Source organism: Engraulis encrasicolus, chromosome 17, assembly GCF_034702125.1.
Source record: "Engraulis encrasicolus isolate BLACKSEA-1 chromosome 17, IST_EnEncr_1.0, whole genome shotgun sequence".
Taxonomy (NCBI): Eukaryota; Metazoa; Chordata; class Actinopteri; order Clupeiformes; family Engraulidae; genus Engraulis; species Engraulis encrasicolus.
Window position 1 is genome coordinate 11,441,758 of NC_085873.1, and position 20,000 is coordinate 11,461,757.

The 20,000-nt window shown below is 43.9% G+C and overlaps 1 protein-coding gene and 1 long non-coding RNA gene across 2 annotated transcripts in view; both read right to left on the bottom strand.

Annotated features, from left to right (window-relative positions):
- Positions 1-20,000, bottom strand: part of LOC134467237 (uncharacterized) — a 141,409-nt gene that overhangs the window by 60,210 nt on the left and 61,199 nt on the right. Inside the window, exon 2 of the long non-coding RNA XR_010038480.1 lies at positions 2,127-2,177. This is a non-coding gene — a long non-coding RNA (uncharacterized LOC134467237). The remainder of the gene's footprint in view (positions 1-2,126; positions 2,178-20,000) is intronic.
- Positions 6,435-12,360, bottom strand: LOC134467236 (uncharacterized). The gene is made up of 6 exons (XM_063221147.1): positions 12,108-12,360; positions 10,944-10,987; positions 9,582-10,173; positions 9,182-9,337; positions 8,394-8,480; positions 6,435-8,039 (listed from the first exon to the last, which is right to left on the bottom strand). Exons 3-6 carry the CDS (start codon positions 10,152-10,154, stop codon positions 7,725-7,727), a joined length of 1,131 nt encoding a protein of 376 aa, XP_063077217.1. The 5' UTR covers positions 10,155-10,173; positions 10,944-10,987; positions 12,108-12,360; the 3' UTR covers positions 6,435-7,724.

Sequence of the window (20,000 nt, forward strand, 5' to 3'; positions counted from 1 at the left end):
GGCTTTTTGTTTTGTAAGAGCATTTGCAAGTCAAATGCAACTCATCCGGTTCAAGGCAAAATAATATTTGTCTTTTAGATGACTGTCCAAGAAGATGTTCTTTTGTTGTTGCTCTTTCATTCTCCTGTTGCTTTGTGTTTCTGTTCTGCTCTGTTCTGTTTTCGATTAAAGTGGGGGGCCGTGCGACCTGCTGGGCTGGGGACCGGGGATCTCTCACCAAGAGCAAGTGGCCTCTTCGTAGTGAGTCGTGAGAAGAGAATGTGAAGGCAAGGGCAAAGAATCACGAAGACCAACATACACACATAAACGCACGCACGCACGCACAGGCACGCACAGGCACACACATGTTCTGTATACACACACATGGGAACACGCATCCATTGCATGCACGCACATTTACACAACATTGACCTCGCTGCCGCTTCTCATTCACATGTCGACCCATTTGCATGTCAACAGCTTGTTAACAAAATGAATTTGCATGGCAACGTCCTACTGTCTGCTACAGTGACTAGGCATTCATCTTTTGAGTGTGTGTGTGTGTGTGTGTGTGTGTGTGTGTGTGTGTGTGTGTGTGTTTGTGTGTGTGTGTGTGTGTGTGTGTGTGTGTGTGTGTGTGTGTGTGTGTGTGTGTGTGTGTGTGTGTGAGTGTGTGTGTGTGTGTGTGTGTGAGTGTGTGTGTGTGTGTGTGTGTGTGTGTGTGTGTGTGTGTGTGTGTGTGTGTGTGTGTGTGTGTGTGTGTGTGTGTGTGTGTGTGTGCGTGCGTGAGGGTAAGGGTGAGATTCAAACCTCCAACCCTCTGATCTTAAGACCACCTCCCTGACCATTCGGCCACGAAGTCCTGCATATTCAATTCTGCAGCAGTAGAGTAAACAACCCATTTACCGATAAATACTTTCGTCATGTTATATGTTTGAGAAATTATTCGACATACATGTTCAACAAATTTCATTCCTTACAAACTAACAACCAAATGAGACTTAGAAATTGATAAATTATGCCATCCACCGTAAAAGTGCGGAAAGAGTGGAAAGATGTAAAGATTACAGATTACCCACAGAAGCGCTACCTTGCTATCCTGTTTCACATCTGTCAACAAATATGGCATCATAGCAGTATAGCTCTCATAATACAGTATAGATCTTACACAACTTCCAAACACAGGTGTACTACGCAACAGTAAGTCTCACACTACACCGTGAATCAAATGACACAGGTTCCAAGTTTAAACAAGTTAATCCCCGTGATAACGGCATTAGCCACTGACGTGCACTGACTGACACAAACACACACACACACTCACACACACACACACACACACACACACACACACACACACACACACACACACACACACACACACACACACACACACACACACACACACACACACACACAAACAAGGTAAGGGTTATGTGAGGACATAGACAGGCCAATGCATACACACATGGACACACATACACACACAGAGTGAATCGAGGGATTTCTCTGTTGGAGGAGGAAGAGGGAAAAATCCCCATCGTGTAAACAAGCAGGGATATCCGAACCATGACGCAAACCCACACCCACGCCAGTAGTAAATCGTAAACACACATGAGCAACACACACACACACACACACACACACACACACACACACACACACACACACACACACACACACACACACACACACACACACACACACACACACACACACACACACACACACACACACACAGGTAAACAGCAGAATAGGACCACGTTAGTAAGGCTGGAAAAGCCAAATAGGATATTCTAAGAAGGATTCCACCCTAGTGTCCACAACCGATCTTTTGGTCATTACAACAACTGATACTAGGTAATTTTTTCAGTTTTTAGGTTTCAGTTTTCACTAAAATCCATTTTGCATCCCTGAACAAGACATAGTGTACATCTATCATCACAGGACTATGGCACTTATTGGGGAATGGAGCACCATCGGACAAACAAAACATGGAGCCTGGGACCACAGTAACCCCCAGCCTCGGTCACAGATATAGGCAAGACAGAGGACACAGACCTCCATGCATACAAGGCAGACATAGATTCAAAACATAACTTCATAGTGAGCGATGCTTCCAAAATGAGAAGAAAGGGAAGACCTACCTGATGGACCAAAGCCTCATGGCACTCAGTAGATCAGAACACCAGACAACACTGTGAAAAGAAGAAAAAGAATGGCTTAATCCATGAGGACTAAACAGAGGGATGACTGAACGTGGGACGAAACATTTGATTGTTTAATGTGGTGTGAAGCATTGGTTTGGCATTTTGACAGTGTCCTCCTCTGTGGTCATCGTAAACCTTTTATGTAAATGTTAGTTTTTTTATTATTATTTTAACCCCACCTGAAGGCCTCCTAACCAGATCATCCTCCCAACAACCATCCAACAGAATCAAAACATTTGGCGTTTTCTCTTTACAAAACACTCCATATACTGTATGCAACACATTCACTTCCATTGAAAGCTCCTGATATAAAAAAACATATTTTCACAAAGAAATAGAAAGAAATACCTAACCACAAAAGCGATGTAAGGGGAAGGAAACGTTATCCTTGCTTGACAGTACAACTACTCAGAGCAACGGAGTATGCCAAGAACCTGCCTAAAGAGTAATCCAGTTTAAATTAACCTTGAAGTAGTGGTACGGTAAATCATCTAATATAAGAGCCTGGAGTCCTACTTTTCTTGACTAAATGACAGCTGTGGGATATCTATTAGCAATTTGCCACTTCATGCAGGTGAACCTAGCCAGGTTCATCACTTAAACACTTTCTTAGAATACTACCCATGAGCTCATTGCATCCATTACTACTGTAACAACCCTGTTGACAATAGTAAATACTTAAGTGTAATCCCCCGACAAGCCTTGCAACCAAGTGCTCCCTTGTTCACCCTCTCAACTCGACACACACACACACGCGCGCGCACGCACACGCACACGCACACGCACACGCACACACACAGCCACGTACGTACGAGGTCATTAAGCGATCATCTCGGTTTCAGAAATTTAAAATCCCCGCCACACATTTGAATACATCACCTCCCACTAAGCTGTGCCAAGTGTAATCGTGACTGAGTTCAAGAGGCATGAAACGTAGTGACGTGGTTACAGTAATTCACACATTAGTTAAAGTGATACTGTCCCATTTTTGGAAATAAGCTTATTTTACACCTCTCCTTGAGTTAAATAATAATACACCTCCCCTTGAGTTAAATAACATTGAGTCCTATGAGACCAGTTCGCGGCTAACTGGTTTCATAGGACTCAATGTTAACTGCTAGCTTGGAGGTAAAATGTGCACTGCCATACCTAGAGAACGGTTGAAGGTACAGGAGAACGGTAAAACCCTATTATTTAAAGGGTAACGTTTAGGTTAAATTTATAACTAAATATATACTGGATGTTGTCAGGAGAGGTGTTTTGAAACATATATGTGAAATTCACAGTCTATAACAAAGCCAAACTGCAATATTTTTTATGAAAATGTATCATTTTACAGCTACTTCTGAAGTATTGGGCTCCTCACTGGCAGAGCCTCTATGACGTAGATAGAGGGAGTCCAACTAAAGTTCTGGCTCAGCTCTCGCTTGTGGATGTAGGCTTACCAACCATTTTGGTTGTAGTAGAGAGGCTGGGAAAAGTGGACAGTTATATTGTATGTGGGCTATTGAAAATGGTCTATTACTGTGTTTGTGTATTGTGTATTAAAAAAGACAGATCAGCGGGTCTATCGGTTTATCTAGAATATGAAACTGTTCTGGGTCTCCGCGCTGTCTGTGGCCATGCGTAATTTGCGATTATAAACAGGGGGGCGATATAGGCCTATCTCTCCTTTGCTTTCGCATGAGAGATGCATTTCATAGGCAAATCTAAAACAGTCTCAAAGTAGACCATTACATAGGCTACTTAGAAATAGCGACTACTTTAATATTTTTCCCAAAAACGGCATTTGCCGTGGAGTAGGCTAACGACATGCCTGCCGCCTAAATGGACTTGCGCCCTCTGTCCATGGTGCTGAAACCGCGGCACTACTCGTATGTGAAGCGCGTTACAGTTTCACGGGGGGATTGGCTTACAGGCTACAAAAAGACCAAACTATACAATAGGCTATGGTTGAAGGCCCTACCCTTTGCCGACAATGATGAGAAATAATATGGTCACTCACTGTGAGTGGCATGGCGTCAAACGTTTCCTACTCGGTGCAAAACAATAACTCATAGCACCCGAGAAAAATGCCATGTTGTAAAAATGGCATATAGCCTATTTTCACTTTCAGTTCACTGCTCAGTAGGCCTATTACATGAAACTTCAATAAAGCTCATCCACATGCACGTCACAAAACAATAAACCAGGTTGCGGGACTTTCGATTATATTCCCTCCAAAAATGTCCGCATGTCACAAAAAACAGTTATTTGCATTGTCCGTAATTATACCAAACTAAAAAAGTACTCCCGTAGGCTAGAAGAAATCAAGTCTTCAGCTGCTATAATCCTCGTTACAACTGAAACAAAAATGCCAGCACAAATATTAACTATAGGCCTATAGCCTACCTATTTTTGCATTGCGAGCTGTCCACGTGTGTGGTGCTAGGGGCGAAATGTGCACTGGCAACACTCGTCGTTGAGGTTGGGAGATGTCTTTAGTGGGAGTAGGCCTATTTGAATGTGTAAAACACGTTGGACATACTGGGCATTTTCAGTAGGCTATGATTGGGGAAGTAGATCGATTATTATTTGCATGCGTCATTGTTTCACCGTCGACCTTGCATCAGCATGCCAACGTTAGGCTACATTTGCCAAACTATTTTATATGGAGATGGAGCACCCTTGCCTTTTGCCTTGACCTGGTCTTACTTCACCTAAGATCACCTCACCTCAGCTGCTCTGCCTTCTCTCTCTCAGTGTCTCTCCCTCCTATCTCTCAGCTTCACGCCATTCCCTCCCTCCTCCTCCTCCTCTAGGGACTTCAAGGAATCCCCGAATACCTCAGAGAGAAGATGATCTTATCTGCTACAATGGCCTTTTGGAGCTTCTGCTGTTTAACTAGGTGCAACCTTAGGCTTTTGTCTGGCCTTTGCCTTGCTTCACCTAAGCTCACCTCACCTCAGCTGCTCCGCCGCCTCTCTGTGCCTCAGCCACCCCCCCCCTCCACTTTACCTCAACTGTTCTCCTCACTCTCTCTCCCTTCATCCCGCTCTACTGTACTCTGTCCGTCCCCCTCCCACCTCCTCTCTCTTCTCCGTCCGCCCCTCTGTACTCCCTCCTCTCCCTCTAGGCACTTCATGGAATTCCCGAGTCCCTCCAGGAGAGACTGATCTGATCTGATCTTTAGAGGTTAGCTAAGGCTTAGGGATGCTCCGCAACAAGGACAAACACACACATGCACGCACACACTCTCTCACACACACAGGGATCCTCCGTCACAAAGGATGACTCCCTCCGCAAGTTTAAATCAGGTCAAAGGCGGCAGGTCTACTGTGGCTTGCGTACACACACACACACGCAAACACACACACACACACGCGCGCGCACACACACACACACACACACAGTTAAACATCTAAGGAGAAGGAGGACCCAAGGCTGAGACAACATTTACTATTTCATACTATTTCAGACAGTCTGACTGGCACACACACACACAAACACTCACACACACAATTTACTTTTTTAATTTGGATTGACAGATATACATTTATCATCGCACAATCCAAATTTGGCTTAAAACACACACACACACACACACACACACACACACACACACACACACACACACACACAGATCACATTCTCTCTCTCTCTCCCTCTCTCTCGATTGACAGCTGGTCTTTGTCACTTCGACCATCTTTAGTGCAGAACTGCACATGGTCCAAAGCTTCACTGTCAACAGGTTGGCTCGACTGCCTTCTGATCATTTCCATTCAGGAGTAATGAATGCCCTACATCGTCAGGGATTTTGAAACACAAATCTAAGGCCAGCACCTCCGCACGTCTGTGGTGAAGATGGAGAAGAGAGAGAGAGAGAGTGTGTGTCTGTGTATGTGTGTGCGCACGCGCGCATGTGTGTGTGTGCTTTTGCGCACGCCTGTGTGCATACACTGATAAAAATATGGACCATGGTTTACTTAGAAAAACCTTGTACACCTTTTGCACACAAAAATACTAAGTAAATTTAACAAGGCAAATTTTAAGTAAAATTTACTTGCAACTCCTTACAGTTTTTTACTAGTAATACCAAAGTAATGTTCACAGCTGAAAGCAAGTATTTTTTACTTAGTAATGTTTTGATTAAGATTTACTAGTAAAAACCTAGTACACCGTTTTGCACGTAAAAACTATAAGTAAATATTACTCATTTACACAGATTAATATCTCCCTGAAAAATGAAGACACAATATCCAGAATTTTGCCATTTATTTTTCAACGCAAAACCTGCATACAAAAAAGTGGGCATTTTGTACATGACAATATAAAATTCTTCAAGATACAATTAAATTCTTCAAGATGATAAAAATGAAACGTTCAATAAAACACTGGGGGAAAAAAGCAAAAAAAATAGGAATGGGAGCGTGTTTAAGCGTGTGTGTGCGCGAGAGAGACAGAGTAGGGAGGGTCCACTTTGTGGCCTTTCTTGAAATGTTCAGAGACACTGTATTCTGTGATATAACTAAGACAAAGGAGGTGAAGTTGAGATAAACAGTTGAGCAATATTTGAGAAGAAGGATGAATAGAGTTGACTCATTTTCTGTTCCCTCATCTGTGATCCTTCTTCTCAAGTTCTGCTTGACTGGTTATCTAAACTTGACCTCTGTCTTACTGTTATCATCTATCTCAATTTAGCTTAGCTCTTGTTCTTAATGTACCATTAAGAGAAGTAATCCAGAAACATTTGATCACAGAACGGTATAAAAGTAATCTCTGGTCTGGGCCAATTTATATGAAACAAACTGCATGCGTGCGCGCGCGCGTCTGTGTCTGTGTGTGTGTGTGTGTGTGTGTGTGTGGTTCACGTAAGTGAGGAATGAGTTAGCCTTGGGACGGAAAATGTTTGCAAGGGAACCAACTAATTGGCCTATAGTGCACAATAATAAAATATTCAAAGAATAAAATTCTTTAAAATAAAAGAAAAACGCAATAAGTTGCCCATGTCCATCTGTACATTATTGAACTTGTTGAACAAACCTAGCAAGACGCATAACTCAGACTTATGCACACAGACTTCAAAGTGAAGTCACTCATCCGTAATATACAATGGCATATTCTCCTTTTACAGTAGTAGATTTACCCTCAAAGAACCCACTTTTTGGAGAATGTTGAAGTCATCCAAACGCAACTTTTGAAAAACTTTAAAGCTCCGATATGCTCCAAACTGGGATGCACATACTTATTGAGTACACAAAGCCCATGAGCAGAATGCAAGTACTGGTGAGTGATGTGGGTCCTATAAATGATGCAAAGACTGAGAGGGAACTTAATAACTGGACCTATAGTACACAGTAATGAAATTCAAAGTAAAAAAGAATGAAAAGAAAGACAAATCCAACCTGTACAGGCCCATTTTTACATTAATCAAGTCCTTAAATAAACCTACACTAAAGAGCAAGACGCATAACTCAAAGCCCTTCATGAACAGTTATGAACAAGCTCACAATTCAATTGCATCTGTGCCGCATGTGCTGTAGTTTCATTTCCCTTTTACAGTACCAGTTTCCTCCACAGAGAATCCACTTTGGGGGAGAACTTAAAATCATCCAACTCCAAAAACAACTTTTGAAAAACTTCAAATGTATATTGCAATTTTGGGGGATATCTGAGATCTAGGGAGTACACAAAGCCCATGAGCAAAATGCAAGCATTGGTGAGTGTTTTACAACCACCCAATACCTCTGTACCATCGATCACAATGATGACATCAGTTGGGGGGACACCCTCTGCAGCACTGCCCAGCACAAGGATCTTGATCTCATGGTCTTTGATGTCTTGTTCGATGGCATCCTTGGAAACATCCTGCTAAACACAACACAAATAAGTAGTCAAAAATGGAACAACCCATACATTCCAATACTTAAAAATGCAGCCATTGTAAAAGGGGTAGGAAAGATTCAAGATTCTTTTTAATGGTCCCGAAGGAAATTGGTCTTGGACATACATAGCTGCCACATACACACAACACTGATACACATGACGCCAAAAAACAATAAACAAAACAAAAAACAGGTACATACATACATACATGAAGTGCCAACATAGAGATACTCAAGTGCATATCTACTACAGCCTCCTACACACATACATGGCATTACAAGGATGGTAGTTGTTTAAGACCTGCGTTCAATAGGTTCACAGACACATCGGGACACACACCTGGTAGTCTTTAATGAGCTCCTCTGCCGATTCTCCCAGGAAATGGATCAGACAACGGATGACCGCATCATGGCTATAGATCTGTTTCTGTATAAAAAAAACAACAGCATAAATAACTTCAATGCTTAAAAGAGCAAAGGAACACCAAAACAATAGAATGACGTTTCAAGTCAATTATACAACACTGATAGCGAATCCATATCACGGACTGCTGTGTGAATTTTAAAGGCAACAGGTGGAAATGAAAGGTTATTTTCAAGACATCCCCTTAAAATTAGTGATTCGTTAGGTGGCATCCACAGACCATTTCTCTGTTCAGCTCCATTTTGGCTTATGCTTTAGTTGCATTTTGCCATTGCCTCATGCCTTGATGAGCCATAAGGTGGTGACCATTCACTGAAGTCCCTCAGGCAGTGCAAGATGACAACTTCAATGTGAGCTGTGCCAAGAATATCTTGTGTGTCTGTCTGAAGTGTACAGAACATGGAAGAGACATCTGGATACAGGCCAGCTTTTCAGGGACTTGACACAGCTCACATTGATTATCTGCAGGTCTTATTAGCAGGATGTACTGTAATATTATTTTGCCCCTAACTGATGTACTCCAGTGGCTGATAAGTCACCATCTGGGCTTTCACAAAAAGCAAATGTGACCAAGTCATCAGACAGAAAGGAGAACAGATATAGTGTGTGGACACCTGCAAATGTAACAGGCAAGTAACCCTAGGCTCTATATTACAGATAAGTGGGGTTAGAAATGCACAGATTGTTCTTTTTTATGTTCTCACCTGACTGAGTGACTCCAAGACGCTGTTTATTTTTGTGCCTGCAGTCCCACCCTTTGTCTTGAAGATGGTCAGGAGTTTTGGAGTGTAGAGATCCATCTTAGTCAAAAAGGTTTGGTCCAGATGGATAGTTGTGATCCTCTTGAACTCCTCCTTTACCTAAAAACAAAGAAAGGAAGACACAAGCATACAACACACAGACACACATTGAAGTGTTTTAGATTGGAGGAAATGCATGTATGTAGATGGTGTACAATCTCTTCTTTATTTCTACTTATGGACCGGTTAATTTCAGATGTGTATAAATAAAAGCTATATGAATGAATTAAAGACCTTTCACCTGAATTAACTTCAAAATATCTCATGACAGCATTGAAGGTGTGACATAAACATTCATGTTTACCTGAGACTCATAGAAAAGGGCAGGCCATCTCGCCATGACATCTGGGACTGAGGGCATCTGGTTGACAACCTCCAACCGTCGATACGAAAAGGTCTTCTCCATTTTCTCACGGATAATCTCCTCGTTGTTGTTCTTTTTCACTTCTGTGAGTAGAACCACCCTCTCTTCTTCCATTGCCTCTTTTGTTTCTCCAATTTCAACATTTCTTGGCCATGGTTGGGACAAGGGACTTTCATCAGATGATGACGAGAGCAAAATTGTGTCCTGAGATGCTAAAGATGTGGATGACACGCCATCTGATTCTTCCACTGCACAGAGATCTACAATGACTGGTTCAACTTTAACAACTTTGAGCGTACCCCTGTCTTGCACATCTTCTATAGAGGTCAGTGTAAAGAATTGGCCCCCGAACTCCACATCTTGATACATTAGAGAAAAGCCATCTGGAGTGCTGAATGTGCTCTGGATGACAAGCTTGAGATCCTGAAGAGTACTGGGGATACCGGATGGTAGAATCAATTTGCGCACAGTAAGATCATCAAAAATGACTCGCAGCTTTGCTGTGGTGGACATCTGAGCAGGCAGGAAGACACTGGGGGGGAAAAAAGAACATCCATTTAGCTCATTCTAACAAATTAAGTTTTTTTCTATCAAATTTCATTGCTTACTTAAAAGGGAGTGTTAATGTGGTGTTTTAAGGTAACAACTTGTCGTCCTGCGATTGTGTATATAGCCATGGGATAAAAATCAAGTTCATAAAATGAAAAAAGGAAAAACCGCAACACCGATGCTCCCATTTACTTCATTTTAATGTGACGTTTCGGGCCACCCCGGCCCTTCCTCAGACATATGTCCTGCACCCGAAAAGCATCTGGATGTGCGTGAGATTGGACTTTGATATAAAAATCAAGTTCACAACTATGCTATCCAAAACCAAGATGATCTGAGAAACTGCAGCAAAGGCAGGCAAACCTGCAGTTGAAGCATAAGGCAGCAACATTCCTGACACATAGCTTGTACCCGAAATAGCCACCTTTTGCTGTATTGTGAAAAGTGTAGGCCTGATTGGTAAACTCCAAAGTGCCCACCGCACAGTGTTCACTGCACACACAACGAAATTGCATTCATGCCTCACCCGTGCAAGGGGGCAGCCCCCAATGGCGCCCCAAGGGAGCAGTGGGGCGGGACGGTACCCTTCTCAGGGTAACTCAGTCATGGAGGAGGATGGGGGAGAGCACTGGTTAATTACTCCCCCCACCAACCTGGCAGGTTGGAAGTCGAACCGGCAACCATTGGGCTACAAGTCTGACACCCACCTAACCGCTTACCCATGGCTGCCTTCTGATTGGGTGGTCAACTTACCCTTAATGGGGTGCCTCGTGAAGGGTTAAAAGCTCCAGCTCTTCCTGTAAAATAACGAACACAGTGGACCATTAATTAATAATATGCACAATAACCACTTCAATAATGACAATGTTTCAACATTTTGAGAACGAAAAACGATGCATGATGATCTTTGGCGACAATTGAGGCAAAACTGTGTCACTTGCTTTTTAGTGTACTGAAGTAGGCAAGAATTAGGTTATGGAGAGTGTGTGAAGCTCTAGTCTCCTGTAATGGTTGTGCCTTCATGGATAAAATAGACAGAGTGAAAGGGACATTTAGATCTAACCATTATGCTGCCAAATGCTTGAACCAGCTTAATGTCAAAATCAGAACGGCCCCAACAATGTCGTGTAACGCGTTTTAATAAGGAAAACGGCTTTATTTTCATCTGCATTTAAGGTTATCTACTCTCCATCATGCTTCCTACTTTGTATATCACAGCCACGAGGGCAGCGCCATCTTACTTTGATAATAACGGTGAAATGAAATCATTCTAAAATCGCTCTCAAAAGCATTGTATTCGTGGCTCACGTCATTTTACTTCTCATTCAACCGTCACTCCATATCAATGTATCGATTAACATCTGATTTTAATACAAAACTAACGTTTAATTCCCACGTCATCAGAATCAAAACCGCGCTAATTACCACATCAGTGACCAGAATTCCTGATGTTACTGTTCCACTTCAAAATACTTCGCATGTCTGTCTAGCCTCTTCATCTTAGTCTTCCCCGTAACCCCCCCTTCATAAGTGAGCGATGCATGCTTATTTAGCATGGATTCACAATTGAAAAATAACTCCAGTTCGCCTTGCAGCAATATGGTTGCATTTCATAAACTGCTATGTGGAACTAGCCTAATCATAGCGCACACTTGTCGTGCTAGCAACTTCACCAGCTAACCATCCGTGAACAGAGCCCTGGATAAGAACGGCTCTGCCCGTGAAAAAAACCACAATTCACCATGCTTCCGTTGTTGTAAAAACAATGATTTCACCCCCCAAAAAATGTCTTAGTTCGTAGCCTACCAATGTCCTACTTTCCTACATGTACATATCCATGCGTTTGCTGCAATAGCCCACAATGCGTTCAAACGGCAGTTGCAAACCTCCACATTGAATTGATTTATGCGTGCTTACCTTAACCGTGGTGTATTTCCACACTTTCAAAACGTCCGGGAAAGGGAAAACCGACGACCAACAACACCGACAGAACTGAATGCACGCCGAGTTTGGTCCGCGAACCGGCACACTCAGATTTTCACCAAGCACGCATCAAGTTCATCAGATCAGTAAAGTGAGACAAGCAGCTCTAGGGGCACGTGATTCATGTCTACCATCTGACGTCACACCAGCGTTCGGCAACTTTTACTTGAATTTCTGTAGTTATTATAATGGCAACAATATATCAGCAATGTTTACTGTAGTTACTCAGGTTACATTTAGTGAACTTATTTGACTAAATGTTTAGACACACAATTACGCAGAAACTCCAAGCATTACAGTGAATAACACATGCCATGTTTGAGTAATTCTCAGAATTGATTAATTTATGTAGAAATTACTTTAATTGTTCTCATTGTATTTACAAAGGCAAAAAATCATTTTTATCAGTGTATGTGTGTTTGCGTGCGTGCGTGCGTGCGTGCGTGCCGTGCGTGCCGTGCGTGCGTGCGTGCGTGTGTGCGTGTGCGTGTGTGTCTGTGGTCAGCTGATCAGCAATCCAAATATGTGCCCCCCTCTGGCAAGTGGTGTGGTCAGGACACCTGGACTCCTCACGAAGCATCAGCCACACAGTCACACACTCATCTACCAGAGGGATGGACGTAGAGAGATAGAGATGGAGAGAGAGAGAGAGAGAGACAGAGACAGAGACAGAGACAGAGACAGAGACAGAGACAGAGACAGAGACAGAGACAGAGAGACCAACAGACAGAGACAGATACAGAGGCAGAGCGAGCAAGACAAATCTATGTGTTTGGTACCATACTATCTAACTTGTGAACACACACTGATTACCACACAGACAGAGAAAGACAGAGAGATTTCTACTGATATGTGAGCATACAATGTCCTCTTTCACACACACACACGCACGCACGCACGCACGGACGCACGCACGCACGCACGCACACACACACACACACACACACACACACACACGCACACGTGTCTGTGAGACAAGTAGTTTATAAAAGAAAGTGTGTGTGTGTGTGTGAGAGAGAGAGAGAGAGAGAGAGAGAGAGAGAGAGAGAGAGAGATTGAGAGGAGGAGAGAGAGTGACAGATCGATAGATAAAGAGAGAGAAAGAGCGAGAGAAAGGAAGTGGAAGTGGATGTGACAGGAGGAATAAGTGATGAAGAGATGAAGATTGAGCTGGGGGCTTATTTTCCCTCACTTTCTCTCAGCCAATTACAATGCAAGATTGACAGATTAGATAGAACACAGGCAGCAGGTGTAATGAGACAACCCCCCCTCCCTCAAATACAGACAAGTGGCCCAGATAGCATCAGAGACCGGTGCGGATGTGGGCCGCATGCTGCCCAGCCGCGGGCCAGATGTGCGAGAGCTGTGCCAAGAAAGATGGAGAAGGAGGAGAGAGTTAAAGAGAAAGGCGGTGGGATTGGGAGTGAGAGAGAGGGAGGGAGAGGGAGAGAAGGAAAGGAGAGAAAGAGATGTGTATGAGAGATGGGGTATAGACAAAGGCAGGAAGAGAGATAAGGGGAAAGAGAGAAGGAGAGAAAGGGAGGCAGAGTATCTCTATGAGACGCGGCCCAGACGCAGCCCAGGCATGGCCCAGGTGTGGCCCAGAGCTCTAGCACTTGACTGTCAGGCGGCATCAAGGGAGTCCCTTGCTTGCTTCCTCTCCTGTGACAGAGCAGTCACCAGGGAGTACGATAGGGAGAGAGCTAATAGACAAGACATGACTTAAAGCCTCTGGGGGAGAGAGATGTGTGGATGGATGGATGAATAGAGGGGAGGGATAGGAGAGGAGAGGAGAGAAAGAGAGAGAGAGAGAGAGAGAGAGAGAAGGGGGAGAGGAGAGGAAAGGAAAGGAGAGAGAGAGGAGGGGGAGAGGAGAGGATGACAAAACAGACAGAGTGAGGAGAGGTTAGGGAGAGAGTGCAAGAGAGGCATAACAGCAAAATAAGTCCTCTCTTTCTCTCTCTCTCTCTCTCTCTCTCTCTCTCTCTCTCTCTCTCTCTCTCTCTCTCTCTCTCTCTCTCTCTCTGTCTCTCTCTCTCTCTCTCTCTCTCTCTCTCTGTGTGTGTGTGTGTGTGTGTGTGTGTGTGTGTGTGTGTGTGTGTGTGTGTGTGTGTGTGTGTGTGCTTGCCTGTGCATGTGTGTGTTCGTGTGACTGGCTGACAGTGTGCACTTCCTCCTCCACAAGTGCTCCTTGAGTAGGCTCCGTCTAGCCGTCTGGAGAAAGAGGTTGGCTTTGGTTAGAAAGCGTCTGCCAAATGCAATGCCATGTAATGAAGAGGCCACATGAGCCCTCTCTACACCACCGGGACACCCAAGAGACCCTCCAGTGCCACTTCAACATCACTTCCATTACGCTTTGTTTTGATTTTTTTTCTTCACACAATCACCTTTGCTGCTGTTGCCCGAGTTGTTAATTGGAGCATATAAACATCTCATCTCAAAAACATGCCATTTTCACGATCTGGATTCAGTAGCGATAATCCAGTGCCACATGTTCCTGAATGACCTGATTTTACCTGTTCAATACAAGCAGGTGATTACCCTAATTGAACAGGTAAAACCAGGTCTTTAGGAATATGTGGCACTGGAATGAAGCTTTCCCACCGTTTAATTATTAATTTTGTTTTCATCTTTTGTTTGTTGTTCAGCATTACAATTGTTATATATTATAATTAGGGGTGTAACGATACACTCAACTCATGATTCGGTTTGTATCACGATTCATGACCTACGGTTTGGTAAACCCCACGATTTCCCATTTGCCAACATTATAAAATTCATGAATAAAAACTTTGATAGTTTATAGGTAGAATAGGTTACAAGAGGCGACTGATCATTTTTTAAAGTTTCTATATGATGATGATGATGCTTGGAAGCACTATCACTTCATATCATGTGGTTGTTTTCTGGCCTGATGGGTATCAAAACATTAAAAGAGCGTATCACGATACTGCCTCCTTGTATCGCGATACAGTATCGTGACTCTGTGTATCACGATTTCTCGGTTCGATACAATATCGTTACAGCCCTAATTATAATGTATTTTATATCAGGAAGCTGAACAGAAAAAGATATTAAGATTAAAGATACCACTACTCAGTTCCATTTTGTTTTTTGTGCAGTCTTTTCTTTTCTTTTTCATCACATGTTCCAACTCCGCCTTGACAAACATGAGGTCAGAGATTGCAAAACACTGCATGCATTCAGGGATGTTCCTGGGAAAAAGACTTGCTTTCTACTTCTTTTCATCTTCAAAAGAGTTGTGACTCATGGTATCATAGAGACAGATGGGCCCGTGCCTGTGCCTGTGATTCATTTTAGCAGGTTCTGTCGTACAGATCAAATAGGGCCTATATAAAACACAAGAAGCTAAAACACTCTCCTCTTCCTTCTCCTGTGCCGTTCTGCCTTACTCTCTGTCTCTGTCTCTGTCTCTGTCTCTGTCTCTGCCTTTGCCTCGACTTCACTCTGTCTCTGTCTCTGTCTCTGTCTCTATCTCTGTCTCTCTCTCTCAATACAGATTTCTCTGGTCCATTAGTTTAACCTTATGTCTCTCTGTCTGACGAGTATTTGCTCTCTATCTATCTTTACCCCCCCTTCTCTGCCCCTCTCTCTCTCTCCCTCTCTCTCTTTCTCTGTATGATTGCCCTCTATGTCATACCAGCAGCGCCTGATAAAAATGAGGTACATCAGCAGGAAAACACACAAGTTGAAATAATCTCCTCATGACAACACAGCACCCCCTCTACCACACGCACGCACGCACGCACGCACGCACGCACGCACGCACAAACACACACCACACAGTTTTGGCCACTTAGGTCATGAATCCCGTGAGCAGCCCTTATCTGCTGGCTTCCCACCACCATCAGTCTTTATAGCCACTCTGACAATACTCCCATAAGACAGAGAGAGGGGGGGGGGGGTTGGTGGAGGATGGAGGAGAGAATGGACAATTGGCCAATATTAAGACCCCCACTCACACACGCACACCGCAAGGCCAGGCAGGGAGGAAGGGGGAGGAAGAATGGAGGAACCAAAAAAAGGGAGGTAGGGAAAAGGCAGTGTACATGTACATATTAGAGGTAGAGAGAGAAGGATGATGAAAGAGGGGTGACAGAGAGGGGGAAAGGATGGTAGACATGGGGAAGTGGAGATATACAGAGGGTATAAAGAAAGAGGGGAGAAAGAGAGAGACAGAGACAGACAGAGAGATTCTTACACGTAACAGGGGGCGAGGGAGAGCTGAGGCAGGTGATTGCCATCATCCTCCCTCCCTGTGCTGTTCTCCCTCAGCGCACACCACAGAAATGGACAGTGGCAGCACATTACTGTATAAAAGAGAGGTCCATCTTTACTCTAACCTTCTTTCTGCTCTTTCTGGCCGTGTGTTAAACCATACAAGAGAGGGTTCTAAATCAAAACCAGCCAACCGGCCATATGCTGGTGAAACTTCAGTTTGGCTAGTAAAGGGAAGACCACTTTATGGCCGCTTTCACCAATTACTGAGTGCTGTGTTTGGCTAGCAAGATCAGCATCTACTAGCCATTTTGGCTGGTGATGAAAATTTAGGGCCTTGCTTACAAGAAAGATCCATCTTTCTTCTGTCTTTCTTTCCTTTCTTTTGTTGTGCAACATTGTGGTCACTTTCATTTAGAGATATTAGACCATAGATCAGGGAATAGGGGGGAAGAGAGAATAGAGATCAAGTGCAATGAGACTCACCAGTGCAAACGTGTAAGAACAGGGTGTCATTTGTCAAAAGGCCAGAGGACGGAGGGGTGGGGGCAGAAAGGGAAACAGCGTTAACCATTGTGAAGACCCAACCCCGCGAAAGAGTGAAAAACTTGACAGAGACTGGGAAATTAAAACCAGATAGGAGGGCATTTCCCATCCCTCCTCACAAATAGTAGCCTGTCCTTGAAAACAGTGCAAGGAGGTGGGGTGGAAAACAAACTTTAGAGACTGTAGAAAAGCAGGACTCGCACACACAGACACAAACGCACGCACGCACGCACGCACGCACGCACGCACGCACGCACGCACGCACGCACACACACACACACACACACACACACACACACACACACACACACACACACACACACACACACTCAATGTTCGTGCCTCACACCTCTATACGCCCTATACAAAAACATGTCTGAGATCCGCCGTGGTTGGGTTCTTGGGTTGTCAAAGCACACAGCTAGATCAATCGAAAGCGACATTTAACACAACATTACATCACATGATAAACATCACCAGCTACCATTCAACAACACGGTGATGCACGCCTCCCGTTTTCCTTCATCAGATCCTCGTGCTTGGCACAAGAAAACAAGAAAAAGAAATCCCTTTCTTCCTTTCACTTGTTTTTCTTTTCTTCTTCCTCACTCAAATCAGATGATCCATCATGCACATCATGAGCTAACCCAACAGCAGTGTGTTTGGCCCTTGATGAGAGGAGAGAGGAGGAACAACTGCAGATTCTCTGACAACTTGGGTGACGAGAGTCATGGCAGGAGGACAGAAAGAAAGAAAGAAAGAAAGAAAGAAAGAAAGAAAGAAAGAAAGAAAGAAAGAAAGAAAGAAAGAAAAACAAAGAAAGAAAGACAGAAAGAAAGAAAGAAAGAAAGAAAGAAAGAAAGAAAGAAAGATAAAGGAGGGGAAAACAGCTGAACAAATGGATGTATGATTTCATCCCCTGCCTTAACTCCTCTGTACTTGGCCAAGGGGAAGCTTTGCACAGATCTGTCATCGAGCTCCTGCTCGTAACATGTCTCTCATTCTGTGACTATGTCTACATCTGTCTCTCTGGCTATACTCTCACACACAAATTTATAATATAGGCCTAATATGCAGTACATCACCATCACTCTCTCTCTCTCTCTCTCTCTCTCTCTCTCTCTCTCTCTCTCTCTCTCTCTCTCTCTCTCTCTCTCTCTCTCTCTCTCTCTCTCTCTCTCTCTCTCTCTCTCTCGTCAATCATCGAGCTGCTGCCTGTACTGTCTGCACCCAGGGTTTTACAGAAAGGTTCCCTCTGATCCTCGATGAGCCATGAATTTGTTGCTCAAAAGCCCACCACCACCGCAAAGTAGGAATGACGCTGTCTATATGAACTAGTGCTGTGTGTGTGTGTGTGTGTGTGTGTGTGTGTGTGTGTGGGTGGGTGCGTGTGTGCGCACCGCCTATGTTGTTGACACACAAGCCCACAAGCAAGGAAACGAATACGCCGAATGCACATTGTTGCACAAGCAGAAATTAGACATTAATTTGGACTCGTCATAACAGTTTTTTCTGTCCCTCGACTAGCCATCAGACATGACAAATTATTCATCAAATTATGCATCATTAATCATCAGATGATTTTTTTTTTGCTCTGAGTTGAGGCATCTTGAATATTTTAGGCCTGAACACTTCTGACAGTTGGAATGTGAAAATAGTTTCCGATGCAAATCGACTGTGCATGCCCAAACACTTCGGTTTAGGCTATCACGCCCTTGCAAAAGACTCATTTCAGACGATAATGGAGCTCTCTCTCTCTCTCTCTCTCTCTCTCTCTCTCTCTCTCTCTCTCTCTCTCTCTCTCTCTCTCTCTCTCTCTCTCTCTCTCTAGCAAGTTAGAGGAATTGGAGTACTCACGAATCACTTGGTCCGATCTCCTCAAAACGATCACCTCGTGCATGTGTTTGTGTGTTTGTGCGTGCGAGCGTATATGTGTGCATGTGTGTGCGTGTGTGCGTGTGCATGCATGCGTGCATGTGTGTGTGTGCGTGCAGTGCGTGCATGTGCATGCCTGCGTGCATGTGTGTGTGCGTGCGTGTGTGTGAGACTGTGTTTCCTTTTCTCCTCGGCGCCGTGGACAGATGCTGATACCTTTGTAAAGCTAGCCCACTTAAGCACTTTTAATCTGGCATAAGCACCTTTACAAAGGCCCTGACGCCAAGGTAATTCAGCTCGGCAATACCTTACACCGTTCAAGTTAATCCCGGGTAAAAGAAAACGGCTATGCTTGTAAATGATCGGTCAGGAGGGGAGGATGGAGGGAGGGTGGAGGACGAATAAAATTATTATAATCTTGTTACGGCAGACACTTGGGTGTGTTCGTCTTTTTTTGAAGTTCCTGTTTGGTTTCTTTATTGTTGGAAAATGTGACAAGCTCCTGCAATATGAGCCGAAATAAATGTCCGTTTAGGGTGTGTGTGAGTGTGTGTGAGTGTGCGTGTGCGTGTGCGTGTGCGTGTTCGTGTGCGTATGTGTATGTGTGTGTGTGTGTGTGTGTGTGTGTGTTTGGGGGGGACTCGAGGAGAGAGAACAATGGTTGTCTGGACTAGAGTTCTGCTCAAAAACAATAGCAGGATGGCATAGATCTCCACAACTAGAGTGAATGCACACACACACACACACACACACACACACACACACACACACACACACACACACACACACACACACACACACACACACACACACACACACACACACACACACACACACACACACACACATTATAATGTTTAGTGAAAAAAAGTGAAAGAAGAAAAAAAAAACACACACAATGCTTTGCTGAAAGAATGGTACACACTCCTCCTTTTCCCTCTTCCTTCCACCTCTTGTATGTATGTTGGCACCTCTGCCAGCTATGACTCGCCACCTAGTCCCCTGCCCATCCCTGCTACTGTAGCTAGTAGGCACACTCAACTCACGATTCGGTTCGTATCATTTTTGACCTACGGTTCGATACACCCCACGATTTCACATTTGCCAATTCTATAAAATAAAATTGTTAATAAAACTATGACCGATTGTAGGTAGAATAGGTTACTA

Coding starts and splice junctions, on each gene's coding strand:
- LOC134467236 (XM_063221147.1), bottom strand. CDS start 10,154: ATGTCCACCACAGCAAAGCTGCGAGTCATTTTTGATGATCTTACTGTG. Junction 9,338..9,581: donor CCCTTTTCTATGAGTCTCAG/GTAAACATGAAT, acceptor CTTTGTTTTTAG/GTAAAGGAGGAGTTCAAGAG. Junction 8,040..8,393: donor AGCTCATTAAAGACTACCAG/GTGTGTGTCCCG, acceptor TGTTGTGTTTAG/CAGGATGTTTCCAAGGATGC.